This window comes from Sinohyriopsis cumingii, unplaced genomic scaffold (assembly GCF_028554795.1).
Source record: "Sinohyriopsis cumingii isolate HCF-2022 unplaced genomic scaffold, ASM2855479v2 utg001993l, whole genome shotgun sequence".
Classification (NCBI taxonomy): Eukaryota; Metazoa; Mollusca; class Bivalvia; order Unionida; family Unionidae; genus Sinohyriopsis; species Sinohyriopsis cumingii.
Window position 1 is genome coordinate 450,128 of NW_028316098.1, and position 13,051 is coordinate 463,178.

At 35.5% G+C, this 13,051-nt stretch overlaps 1 protein-coding gene across 1 annotated transcript in view; it reads right to left on the minus strand.

The window, feature by feature from the left end:
* The window catches only part of LOC149771293 (N-alpha-acetyltransferase 35, NatC auxiliary subunit-like), a 96,558-nt gene extending 83,825 nt beyond the window's left edge, over nt 1–12,733 (minus strand). Inside the window, exons 1-2 of the mRNA XM_089948662.1 lie at nt 12,651–12,733; nt 4,659–4,775 (exon numbers count right to left, since the gene is read on the minus strand). Of these exons, the coding sequence (XP_089804788.1) occupies nt 4,659–4,775; nt 12,651–12,718 (185 nt within the window). The 5' untranslated portion in view covers nt 12,719–12,733. The remainder of the gene's footprint in view (nt 1–4,658; nt 4,776–12,650) is intronic.
* Nucleotides 12,734–13,051: the final 318 nt, after the last annotated feature.

Consider the following 13,051-nt stretch of genomic DNA (forward strand, 5'->3'; position numbering starts at 1 on the left):
ACTGGAGCTTTACATCTATCTTACACTAAATTTAACTTCCAACCAAAACAGACCCTGAGCGGGACTTATATAATAGTTTAAATAAAATATTGGGAGCACCCCATCCCAACCATAACAACATCACAGCAACTTTAAGATGTGGGCCATTCCTAGAAACAGACTCCCATAAATGACTGGTGGAATTCGGGGTGGGAGAAGATACACCATTTCACCTGTTGAGAGATCACTCTAGATACTAGATCCCACACAAAACCCATGATGCTGTGCACCAATTGATGCATCTCATTAAAAGACTTTCAATCTAAGTAGACAGAGGATGTCATTCCCAAAGCTGCAATATCTTGGTCAACTGCAAATTTAAGGTATTCAAACGGAAAACTAGTGTGTTGGACATACAGTATCATTAACTAAAGTTGAAGGGAAGGCATCTCTGTGACAAAATAAGAATCAGTTGTGACTTGTAATTGAAGATATAAACAAAAAGAATGTCTTAACACTGTTTAGTGTTAGACTGTAGAAGTAATGTGAATGTCTTAACACTGCTAGACTGTAGAAGTAATGTGAATGTCTTAACACTGCTAGACTGTAGAAGTAATGTGAATGTCTTAACACTGCTAGACTGTAGAAATATTATTAAATTGTTATTCATTGATTTTCAACCTTTTTGTATATTTAACCATATAACTGTCAGCATTGCTGACTGGGGGGGGGGGGGACTGGAGCTTTACATCTATCTTACACTAAATTTAACTTCCAACCAAAACAGACCCTGAGCGGGACTAATATAATAGTTTAAATAAAATATTGGGAGCACCCCATCCCAACCATAACAACGTCACAGCAACTTTAAAATGTGGGCCATTCCTAGAAACAGACTCCCATAAATGACTGGTGAAATTCGGGGTGGGAGAAGATACACCATTTCACCTGTTGAGAGATCACTATAGATACTAGATCCCACACAAAACCCATGATGCTGTGCACCAATTGATGCATCTCATTAAAAGACTTTCAATCTAAGTAGACAGAGGATGTCATTCCCAAAGCTGCAATATCTTGGTCAACTGCAAATTTAAGGTATTCAAACGGAAAACTAGTGTGTTGGACATACAGTATCATTAACTAAAGTTGAAGGGAAGGCATCTCTGTGACAAAATAAGAATCAGTTGTGACTTGTAATTGAAGATATAAACAAAAAGAATGTCTTAACACTGTTTAGTGTTAGACTGTAGAAGTAATGTGAATGTCTTAACACTGCTAGACTGTAGAAGTAATGTGAATGTCTTAACACTGCTAGACTGTAGAAGTAATGTGAATGTCTTAACACTGCTAGACTGTAGAAATAATGTGAATGTCTTAACACTGCTAGACTGTAGAAGTAATGTGAATGTCTTAACACTGCTAGACTGTAGAAGGTGAATGTCTTAACACTGCTAGACTGTAGAAGTAATGTGAATGTCTTAACACTGCTAGACTTTAAAATTATGTGAATGTCTTAACACTGCTAGACTGTAGAAGTAATGTGAATGTCTTAACACTGCTAGACTGTAGAAGTAATGTGAATGTCTTAACACTGCTAGACTGTAGAAGGTGAATGTGTTAACACTGCTAGACTGTAGAAGTAATGTGAATGTCTTAACACTGCTAGACTGTAGAAGCAATGTGAATGTCTTAACACTGCTAGACTTTAGAAGTAATGTGAATGTCTTAACACTGATAGACTGTAGAAGAAATGTGAATGTCTTAATACTGCTATGTTGTACAAGTAATGTGAATGTCTTAACACTGCTAGGCTGTACAAGTAATGTGAATGTAGAAGTAATGTGAATGTCTTAACACTGCTAGACTTTAGAAGTAATGTGAATGTCTTAACACTGCTAGACTGTAGAAGTAATGTGAATGTCTTAACACTGCTAGACTGTAGAAGTAATGTGAATGTCTTAACACTGCTAGACTGTAGAAATAATATGAATGTCCTAACACTGCTAGACTGTAGAAGTAATGTGAATGTCTTAACACTGCTAGACTGTAGAAGGTGAATGTGTTAACACTGCTAGACTGTAGAAGGTGAATGTGTTAACACTGCTAGACTGTAGAAGGTGAATGTGTTAACACTGCTAGACTGTAGAAGTAATGTGAACGTCTTAACACTGCTAGACTGTAGAAGCAATGTGAATGTCTTAACACTGATAGACTTTAGAAGTAATGTGAATGTCCTAACACTGATAGACTGTAGAAGTAATGTGAATGTCTTAATACTGCTATGCTGTACAAGTAATGTGAATGTCTTAACACTGCTAGGCTGTACAAGTAATGTGAATGTAGAAGTAATGTGAATGTCTTAACACTGCTAGACTTTAGAAGTAATGTGAATGTCTTAACACTGCTAGACTTTAGAAGTAATGTGAATGTCTTAACACTGCTAGACTGTAGAAGTAATGTGAATGTCTTAACACTGCTAGACTTTAGAAGTAATGTGAATGTCTTAACACTGCTAGACTGTAGAAGTAATGTGAATGTCTTAACACTGCTAGACTGCAGAAGTAATGTGAATGTGTTAACACTGCTAGACTGTAGAAGTAATGTGAATGTCTTAACACTGCTAGACTGTACAAGTAATGTGAATGTCTTAACACTGCTAGTCTGTAGAAGTAATGTGAATGTCTTAACACTGCTAGACTTTAGAAGTAATATGAATGTAGATTCATGCTTTTCAGTTAATAATCAACTAATGCTGGACCTTAGACAAGGCAGTTGTTGTAGGAGGATAAAACTCCAGTGGCAGCAGGCAGAAAACATCTTCATTCAGTGGTAGTAAAGCTGAGTCTTGTTGCATCAAATAATATCTAATAACAAAGAGGGGACTAGAGAGCAAGTTTCATCATCTTTGGCTAAAGTTGTCGAAGATGACAACTCTTGTGCTACCTACAAAGCAGCTGGAGAAGAACGCTGAGAAAGGTGGCTCACTCACTCACAAAATGTCCTGAGTTAGATACAATGACTTCAAAGCTGTCTCTATGTCCAGACTCATTTGAGTGGCAGTTATTGAGAACAATGTGAAGCAACATCTGTAGGATACTGAGGCACTAAGCTTGTAATAGTACACAGGAAGAACCTAGCAGCATTATTCAGCATACCTTAGTACTGAGGCACTAAGCTTGTAATAGTACACAGGAAGAACCTAGCAGCATTATTCAGCATACCTTAGTACTGAGGCACTAAGCTTGTAATAGCACACAGGAAGTACCTAGCAGCATTATTCAGCATACCTTAGTACTGAGGCACTAAGCTTGTAATAGTACACAGGAAGTACCTAGCAGCATTATTCAGCATACCTTAGTACTGGGGCACTAAGCTTGTAATAGTACACAGGAAGTACCTAGCAGCATTATTCAGCATACCTTAGTACTGAGGCACTAAGCTTGTAATAGTACACAGGAAGTACCTAGCAGCATTATTCAGCATACCTCAGTACTGAGGCACTAAGCTTGTAATAGTACACAGGAAGTACCTAGCAGCATTATTCAGTATACATCAGTACTGAGGCACTAAGCTGGTAATAGTACACAGGAAGTACCTAGCAGCATTATTCAGCATACTTCAGTACTGAGGCACTAAGCTGGTAATAGTACACAGGAAGTACCTAGCAGTATTATTCAGCATACCTCAGTACTGAGGCACTTAGCTTGTAATAGTACACAGGAAGTACCTAGCAGCATTATTCAGCATACCTCAATACTGAGGCACTAAGCTTGTAATAGTACACAGGAAGTACCTAGCAGTATTATCCAGCATACCTCAGTACTGAGGCACTTAGCTTGTAATAGTACACAGGAAGTACCTAGCAGCATTATTCAGCATACCTCAGACCCCAAAGAAACAGAAAGATAGCGTCAGCTCTGAGGAGAAGGAAAAGACTCAATCTCCAAAATTTGTTAGAAAATTTAAGGACAAGTGGAAAAGTGAAGTGAAAATTTTTTGATGTACATCCTTCATAAATGAATAATAAAAACCTTCAAAGTTGTATGGGTATATTTTTGCATCTAAAATTATTTAACCAGTTGATAACAGAATATGCTGAGAGATGAAAATATAATAAAATATAAAACAATCCTGTGTCTGTTTCATATACAAAATATACACACAGTAATAAATAATTAGAAAGAGAACCACTTTTATAAAAATGAGATTGTATGTTTCTTACAAAATACTGCACAAGTATTTCTCACTATTCAACATAAGACAAGAAATTATAAACATCATTCCTTTCCACCAATAACAAGAAATCACAGATATCGGCTCATAATTGTCAAAAAGAATTGATTCTCAAGATTTTTGGATGAAGAGTCAACTGACTCTTCAGTTTGGAAATCTACTGAGAACCCTGTTCATTCATTAGTTTGAACCATGACAAATTAACCGAAAAAGGCTCATGAAAAGTTTGTTTTAAGTAGACAAATGGAAATAGATCATTTAGTAAATTGTCCACACCTCATCTATTTTCAAGTTTTCCAATTTGAAAGCACCTCTATTAAAGAAATTTGATATAATTCAAATTGAATGAAACTGCCGTAGTGCCTAAATCAGAATAATCATAGTAATTCCTTGAGTCTGTATCAAGAAAAGTGTGGAGAAGTAATTCCCAGTCGAGTACTTACTGTGAATCATGTAGAAGCTGTCCTAATGTCAGCTGAGATGCCGACTCTCTGAATTCTTGTGTAACATCTTTCCAATTATAAACAGGCCTCTCCTTATCTTTTACTTCTTCTTCCATCCTAGAATAAAAGATGTATATTTTTTGTTTCATTCAAAGAACAGAAAAGACAAGGCCTAGTGACCGAAATTCTGGAATAAGGGCTGGGACATTAGACAGTGACTGAAATTCTGGAATAAGGGCTGGGGTATTAGACAGTGACTCAAATTCTGGAATAAGGGCTGGGGTATTAGACAGTGACTCAAATTCTGGAATAAGGGCTGGGGTATTAGACAGTGACTGAAATTCTGGAATAAGGGCTGGGGTATTAGACAGTGACTCAAATTCTGGAATAAGGGCTGGGGTATTAGACAGTGACTCAAATTCTGGAATAAGGGCTGGGACATTAGACAGTGACTGAAATTCTGGAATAAGGGCTGGGGTATTAGACAGTGACTCAAATTCTGGAATAAGGGCTGGGGTATTAGACAGTGACTCAAATTCTGGAATAAGGGCTGGGGTATTAGACAGTGACTCAAATTCTGGAATAAGGGCTGGGGTATTAGACAGTGACTCAAATTCTGGAATAAGGGCTGGGACATAAGGGCTGGAACATTAGACAATGAAGACATCTTTAAGACCACTGTTGGTTTGTCCCTTGATAATGATAACCAGTTTATGAAGTTGTTCATGGATATGAATAACAACAGGAAGGTTCAGCTATACCAGTGGACTGGATGGGATGGGAATGGGTTAACTCCATGAAAGAAAGTACAAAAAGTATGCTGACCATTTATGATGGGGTAGGGGGGTTAAAACAACAAGACTATATTAAGTGTTATTATAATAGATTTCATTAACATTTCCTTAACTGATTATATTAGTCCAAAGGTCCATAATCATATTAATCCATATATCCACAAATTATCACATTATGGTCCATATATCCACAAATTATCACATTATGGTCCATATATCCACAAATTATCACATTATGGTCCATATATCCACAAATTATCACATTATGGTCCATATATCCACAAATTATCACATTATGGTCCATATATCCACAAATCATCACATTATGGTCCATATATCCACAAATCATCACATTATGGTCCATATATCCACAAATTATCACATTATGGTCCATATATCCACAAATTATCACATTATGGTCCATATATCCACAAATTATCACATTATGGTCCATATATCCACAAATTATCACATTATGGTCCATATATCCACAGTTTATCACATTATGGTCCATATATCCATAATTTATCACATTATGGTCCATATATCCACAGTTTATCACATTATGGTCCATATATCCACAGTTTATCACATTATGGTCCATATATCCACAGTTTATCACATTATGGTCCATATATCCACAAATTATCACATTATGGTCCATATATCCACAGTTTATCACATTATGGTCCATATATCCACAGTTTATCACATTATGGTCCATATATCCATAATTTATCACATTATGGTCCATATATCCACAGTTTATCACATTATGGTCCATATATCCACAGTTTATCACATTATGGTCCATATATCCACAGTTTATCACATTATGGTCCATATATCCACAGTTTATCACATTATGGTCCATATATCCACAGTTTATCACATTATGGTCCATATATCCACAGTTTATCACATTATGGTCCATATATCCACAATTTATCACATTATGGTCCATATATCCACAATCTATCACATTATGGTCTATATATCCATAATTTATCTCATTATTGTCCATATATCCATAACCTATCACATTAGAATTATAATAATAATAATAATAATGAGGACTTTGTATAGCGCCTAATCTTTAGAAGCTCTAAGCGCTTTACAACATTAGACAACACCTATAAGATAAAAAACATATAATGATATGATTACAAAACCAAACACCATGAAATTAGAAAACATTACAAAAAAAACATGCTGAGAATATTTAAGGTAGGAAACATTATTAGGTCTTTAAGTTTGTTCTTGCAGTCGAAATAAGCGAGTTTTGAGAGCACTCTTGAATGTGATCACCGTGTCTTTGTGTCTAAGTTCAGTGGGCAATTCATTCCACGTTGCTGGGCCCTGGTATGCAAAAGAACGCTGTCCATATGACTTTGTTTTCATACTTGGAATAATGAGTATATGATTGTCAGAAGAGGATTGTAAGTATCTTGCTGGTGTGTACAAATGGGCGAGGTCAGATAGGTATGTTGGACTAGAGTCTGACAGTGAAACGTAGCACAGAGAACAAATTTTGTGTTTGATTCTGGATCGAATGGATAGCCAGTGTAGGGTACAGAGCAGCGGGGAGGTGTGCTCTGATTGTGGTACTCTAAGTATGATCCGAGCAGCTGTGTTTTGAACTTTTTGAAGTTTCTGGAGCAGATATTGAGATGAACCAGACAGAACTGAGTTACAATAGTCCAGTCTTGAAAGTACTAATGAACACACAAGTGTTTTAGTGGCATCAACTGAAAGATATTTGCGAATGGAGCTGATGCATCTCAGCTCAAGATATGCAGCCTTGCATGTATTCATGATATGTTGGTGCAATGTGAGAGTACTGTCCAGAGTAACACCTAGGTTTTGTACTGATTGTGTGAATTTAATGCTGGTGTTGCTGATATTTATTGTTTGAGGTAAAGGATGTGAATGAGAAAGTCTTTGTGTTGTGATCAGAATGGCCTCAGTTTTATCATCATTCATCTGCAGCTTGTTACATGTCATCCATGATTTCACATCAGAAATGCACCTCTCTACAATTTGGATGGTAGCATCAACTTCAGTTGGGTGGCTAGATTTGTATATTTGGGTGTCATCAGCGTACAATTGGTGAGACACTGGATGATGATCTATGACACCTGAGAGTGACTTAGTGTACAGAATGAAGAGAACAGGTCCAAGAACAGACCCCTGTGGAACACCACAACATAGATCAACTGGGCTGGAGTGTATTCCATTTGCAGATACAATTTGTGTCCAGTTGACCAAGTAGGACTTAAACCACAGTAAGGCTGTATCATGAATGCCAAATACATGCTGGAGACGGTGAAGTAATATATCATGGTCTATTGTGTCAAATGCTGCAGACAAATCAAGGAGGGTGAGGACTGTAATCTTTCCACTATCCAACGCAGATAGAATGTCAATAACTACTTTTAGAAGAGTAGTTTCAGAATTATACATCCATAATTTATCTCATTATAGTCCATTTGTCCATAATTGATCACAATATGGTCCGTATCCATCAGTTATCACCTTATGGTCCATATATCCACAATTAATCACATTACAGTCCATATATCCACAATTAATTACATTACAGTCCATATATCCACAATTAATTACATTACAGTCCATATATCCACAATTAATTACATTACAGTCCATATATCCACAATTAATCACATTACAGTCCATATATCCACAATTAATCACATTACAGTCCATATATCCACAATTAATCACATTACAGTCCATATATCCACAATTAATCACATTACAGTCCATATATCCACAATTAATTACATTATGGTCCATATATCCTTAATGTATCACTTTACAAACATCCATAATTTATCACATTATTATCCATACATTTATAATTTATCTCATATAGACGATGTATCCATAATTTACCACATTGGTCTAAATAGAGAATATTTGCTTGAAACAAGTGAATAAGGTTATATTTCATCGAGCAGGTGAAAAACATTCATTATTCACTCGTGGCAAGCAAACTGTCTTTGTTTTATGTTCAAATATGTTGGCTAGCAAGATGCACCATATAACAGATTTTTGTAGCAAATTTTTTTAGTAAATCTTGCACAATGTCTATGGTTTACTGTTTATTTTTAGCCATATTTTGTGATTATTTACACAGAAAATTATAAAGTTACATAATTTTCCTTCCCAATTCAAAATAAAATAACAAATTAAGCAAGAAATAATAATTCATGCCTTTTGGGATTTGAACCCATACCATCTTTAATGGAAGGCAGTGACTTTACCACTCAGCCAAATAATCATCTAAAATTAGCCTAGAATTTCATGGTCTTCATTTTATAGATGTTTCAGCGAAATTATTTATTGCAATTCACTCCAGTAAACTATCACAATTATTTTACTTGGAAAATCCAGTAATTCATAGCCTAGCATAAAATATCCATAATTTATCACACTGGTCCATACATCCACAATTTATCACATTGGTCCATACATCCATAATTTATCACATTGGTCCATATATCCACAATTTATCATATTAATCCATATTATATCAAATTCGTCATATATCCATAATTTATCGCATTGGTCCATACATGCATAATTTATCACATTGGTCCATATATCCATAATTTATCACATTGGTCCATATATGCATAATTTATCAATATCACACTGGTTTTCTTATAATCTGGTTTTAATTAAACTAAGGATGCATCACTTGAGAACTGCACAACTGACTTCAAAAAGCTGTTTATACAAGATTTGACTTCATCTTTATGAATGGAACACAACTGTTTTCTCCTTCAAGGATATGTTTGCAAACAAATCTATCCACAACATATCAGTGAACGTTTCAAACACTTACTGGTATTTTTCACATCTTTTGAGTTACCATTGGTTGAAGTGTCCCTTGACAATATGTATAAAATATTTCCAGATCAAAATCCATATTGGATGACTTGTAAATACATGTGGAATAACAAAACCTGATGTCCTGTGGCCATTTTGATTGTCATGCTAGATACAGCTGTTACCAGATAGTTGTGTCTACACACTAGGTAGTGTGTTCCATAATGATTTGCATGGAGCTGATATTGACCAAGAAATCCTTCAGTATCAATGCAGACTTGATGCATAGTTGTCAACCTTCCAGGCTCATAATTAGTGAAAATAGGGATAAAAAGCCGTGAATTTGGACATGAACTAGTAAAAAATATCATGACAATTACTCCATCCACTCTGACCATCAATACTACACTATATCAAGATTGCAATATAAAACTAAAACACTACATATATGCAGAAATATTTATTTATCAAGACATGGTACTGTGGCAGACTTGAACTTCCTCAACTGCTTTATCGTAAATCTGTTTTCTAAACAGTTCAGACTTCTTGCCTGCTGGTTGATCTTGGTGATAAATTTTCTGCAGCTAAGGAGGCCCTAAAGTCTGTCTTATTTTTCCACAGTAGAGAAAATACTCTTTCGCTGTCACTGTTGCTGTGAGAAATGCACAGGAGCTGCAGCACTTTTGGTTCTTCAACAGGAAAATTTGGAAGTGATTTTCGAGTTTGGGAACATTTGTCGGAACAAATGTTTAGCATGGTCTCCAGCTGATAAAGGTAGATTGTGTTCAACAAGAAAACTCACAAATAATGCTTTAGCATTGGTAGCTTGCAGGTCTTCCACCGATGGCTTAAAATATTCCAGAGCTGACATATGCGAATTCTTAATTTTCCCGACTTCTACGTGTTTTTTGTGCAACTGATATGCTTCCTCACATCGTCTTTGCAACCTTGCCAATACTACAATTTGTGGCACATTGAGTGCAAAAAGCATGATGTATATCAATGTTTAATGGCAGAATGTATGGCCAATTTTTGATATATTCCAAAATAAACTTCACTTTTTGAGCAATACATTTCTTTTTCCTTGGTGGTGAAGACATTTTCAAGATCTTACATGCGATGCTGAATGGTAACTCAAATCCGTGTTGATGACGCATGCACAGAGCAAAATTCCGGTTAGGCCCCAGTTTCTCTCAAAAGCTTTTTTAAAACTACTCTTATACATACAGATTAAAATAGGCTAAAATGCTTGCTACCGGGCCAACTGTACTAATCGGCTGTAGTTCTACTAATGTCGTGACCAGCAGTACTGGACCATTTCGGCAACTGCAAATATCACAACTAAGTGCCTAACAAAAAATCAGTTATTTTATTAAAGATTTACAATAATTGAGAGTTGAAGAATTCGTGAATTTCTGAAAAAGTTGTGAAATTCATGCCAAATTCGTAAGGGTTGGCAGCTATGTTGGTGGTTTAATTTATATATTTTATGGCACAAAGTACTCAGGGGTCAAAAGTTATTACTTACATCATGTAACAATTAAATAAACTTAATGGATTATAGTCATTATTTACTTCATTTTCAAAAATCAAAAAGGTATACATAACAATAATTTTTGTTAATTAATACAATGCTGTCTGGCATTTCTGCGCACCTAAGGTTTCCGTCTCTAATACTGAAGCAAAATGCATACTGAATTTGACTGATTGACGAAAATAAAATAAAGCAATGCTTACCATTTGAAATAGGCAATTGTCACCAGAATATTCTATTCAAAATAATAATAATTTTGGACACAGGGGATACCACCCCTGTGGTTTCCTGACTGGTGATATGTTGGCCTATTCTGCGCACAGCTTTGAAAAGATGTAATGTTTATCCATCGAGCTATAGAAATGAAATACATTACTGTGGACTGTTTCTGTCAGCATTTCATTTGAGTAATTAGGTCAGGTTTATAGCTAGTTTTACAAAATTCAACATAAGAATGCTGAGATATTAAGCAACCTAAGTGGATCTTGTAAAAAAAGTTAGTAAAGTTAACATTTTATAAAAAAATAAGCTATTACGTGGAAGAGAAACAACAATGAACAGGTAGCAATGTGTTTACGTCTTGTTGATAGGGAAAAATTACTACATTATTCAGAAACAGAGTAGTATACGCCAGGGAATTTCTTGAGAATTTATGTTCTAGTAGCAAGTTGACATGTTGGGTAACAGATGATGTTGTATGTGTGGGACAACTTCTTGCAACATTGGAAACTTGGTTTAAAATGCAATATTGTTTTAAGGTATACATTTCCATCTTTTATATAACGTATTTATTTGTATAATTCTAAAAGATGCATAGTTAATCGGAATTTCTGGGTTACATATTCAAGAAGGTCATGCAGTGGGTCTACATGTTGACATTTAGAAATCACATTTTCATGGGCATTTAGAGTCTAAATGTGGAATATTTTTGTACACTTTATGAATATCACTTTTCTTAATTAAAGTATGATCGTTCTTTCTCGATACAAAATGGATTTTTGAACCAAAATAACACGTGATCCAATGATTACAAAAATGACATAATGTTGCGCAGAATTACCTGACATGCAGAAATGTCTGTCATGGTGGTATATCAGTGTTTCCCTTTACCCTTGTCTGTGCTTCAGAGACCCCCCAAATCTGGAATTTGACCCCCAATTTTGATACCAAAGTTTTTTTTTTACTCAGCCTGACCCCAGTTTTGACACCAAGGAGATTTTTTACTCTCAGACTTGCATCCCTAGGGAATGCGCTGTCTATTACACTGTAGCTTGTGCATATCACTGTACATGCCGGCAAATTTTAAGTGAGCATAACTTTGTCGGGCTAATGACTATTCGCTCAATTCTTACGTTTCGGGGCCAGTAACTTCAGTTTAGTGCAACGACAACAGGTCAACGATGGTTTGATGAACAGAAAAACGTATCACGAGTAAAATGAACCATCGATTACCGCGGAGTGCCTTCTTAGGAAAAGAAGACCGAGAGCGAGGGTTGTGTTTAAGTTACTTACGTTGTCTCTCATAGTAAGCCATACATGGTCCAGTGTCAGAAAGTACAATATATGTAATTTTAGGAACTCTTTTCACTTGGTATATTTTTTTGTTTCTTCAGAATATTGATTTTGTTCAACATTTAGCTTGCATCTGCCACCACCCACGATACTGAAATTCACACTTGCTAACTTGCGAAGCCAATACTGCGTTACAAACGCTGTGTTTTAAAATTCAAAAAAAAAAGATAGATAACGAAATCCAATGTCACATTTAGAACGAATCAATGTGAAATGATAAATAATATTTGAGCTTACTCCGAGAAACCCAAAACCGATGGATCGGTAGCAACGTCGCCCGTCAAATGTTTCACGGACGCCGCCATTACTAATTACGGAACTTAGTGAAAAGTCGTCGTTGATTGGCTAAAATTAGCACTCAAATGCCTGCAGAATGCTGGTCGATTCGAATCGTGGCTATTATTCTCCTGGTTCGGACCATGTGAGAAAAGCCACAAATACACATATCGGATTTATAGTAAGAGATTGTAAAATATTGATTTTCAGACCTTACATTTACATAAAAAGATATTATCAAATTTCTAGCCGAAATCAGAGCAAATTAAATAACGCTGTAACATTTAGATTTAATAAAAACCAAAATAACTTTTCAATGTTTACATTAAAGAAATATAAAGTTATTATTTGAATTAGTATGT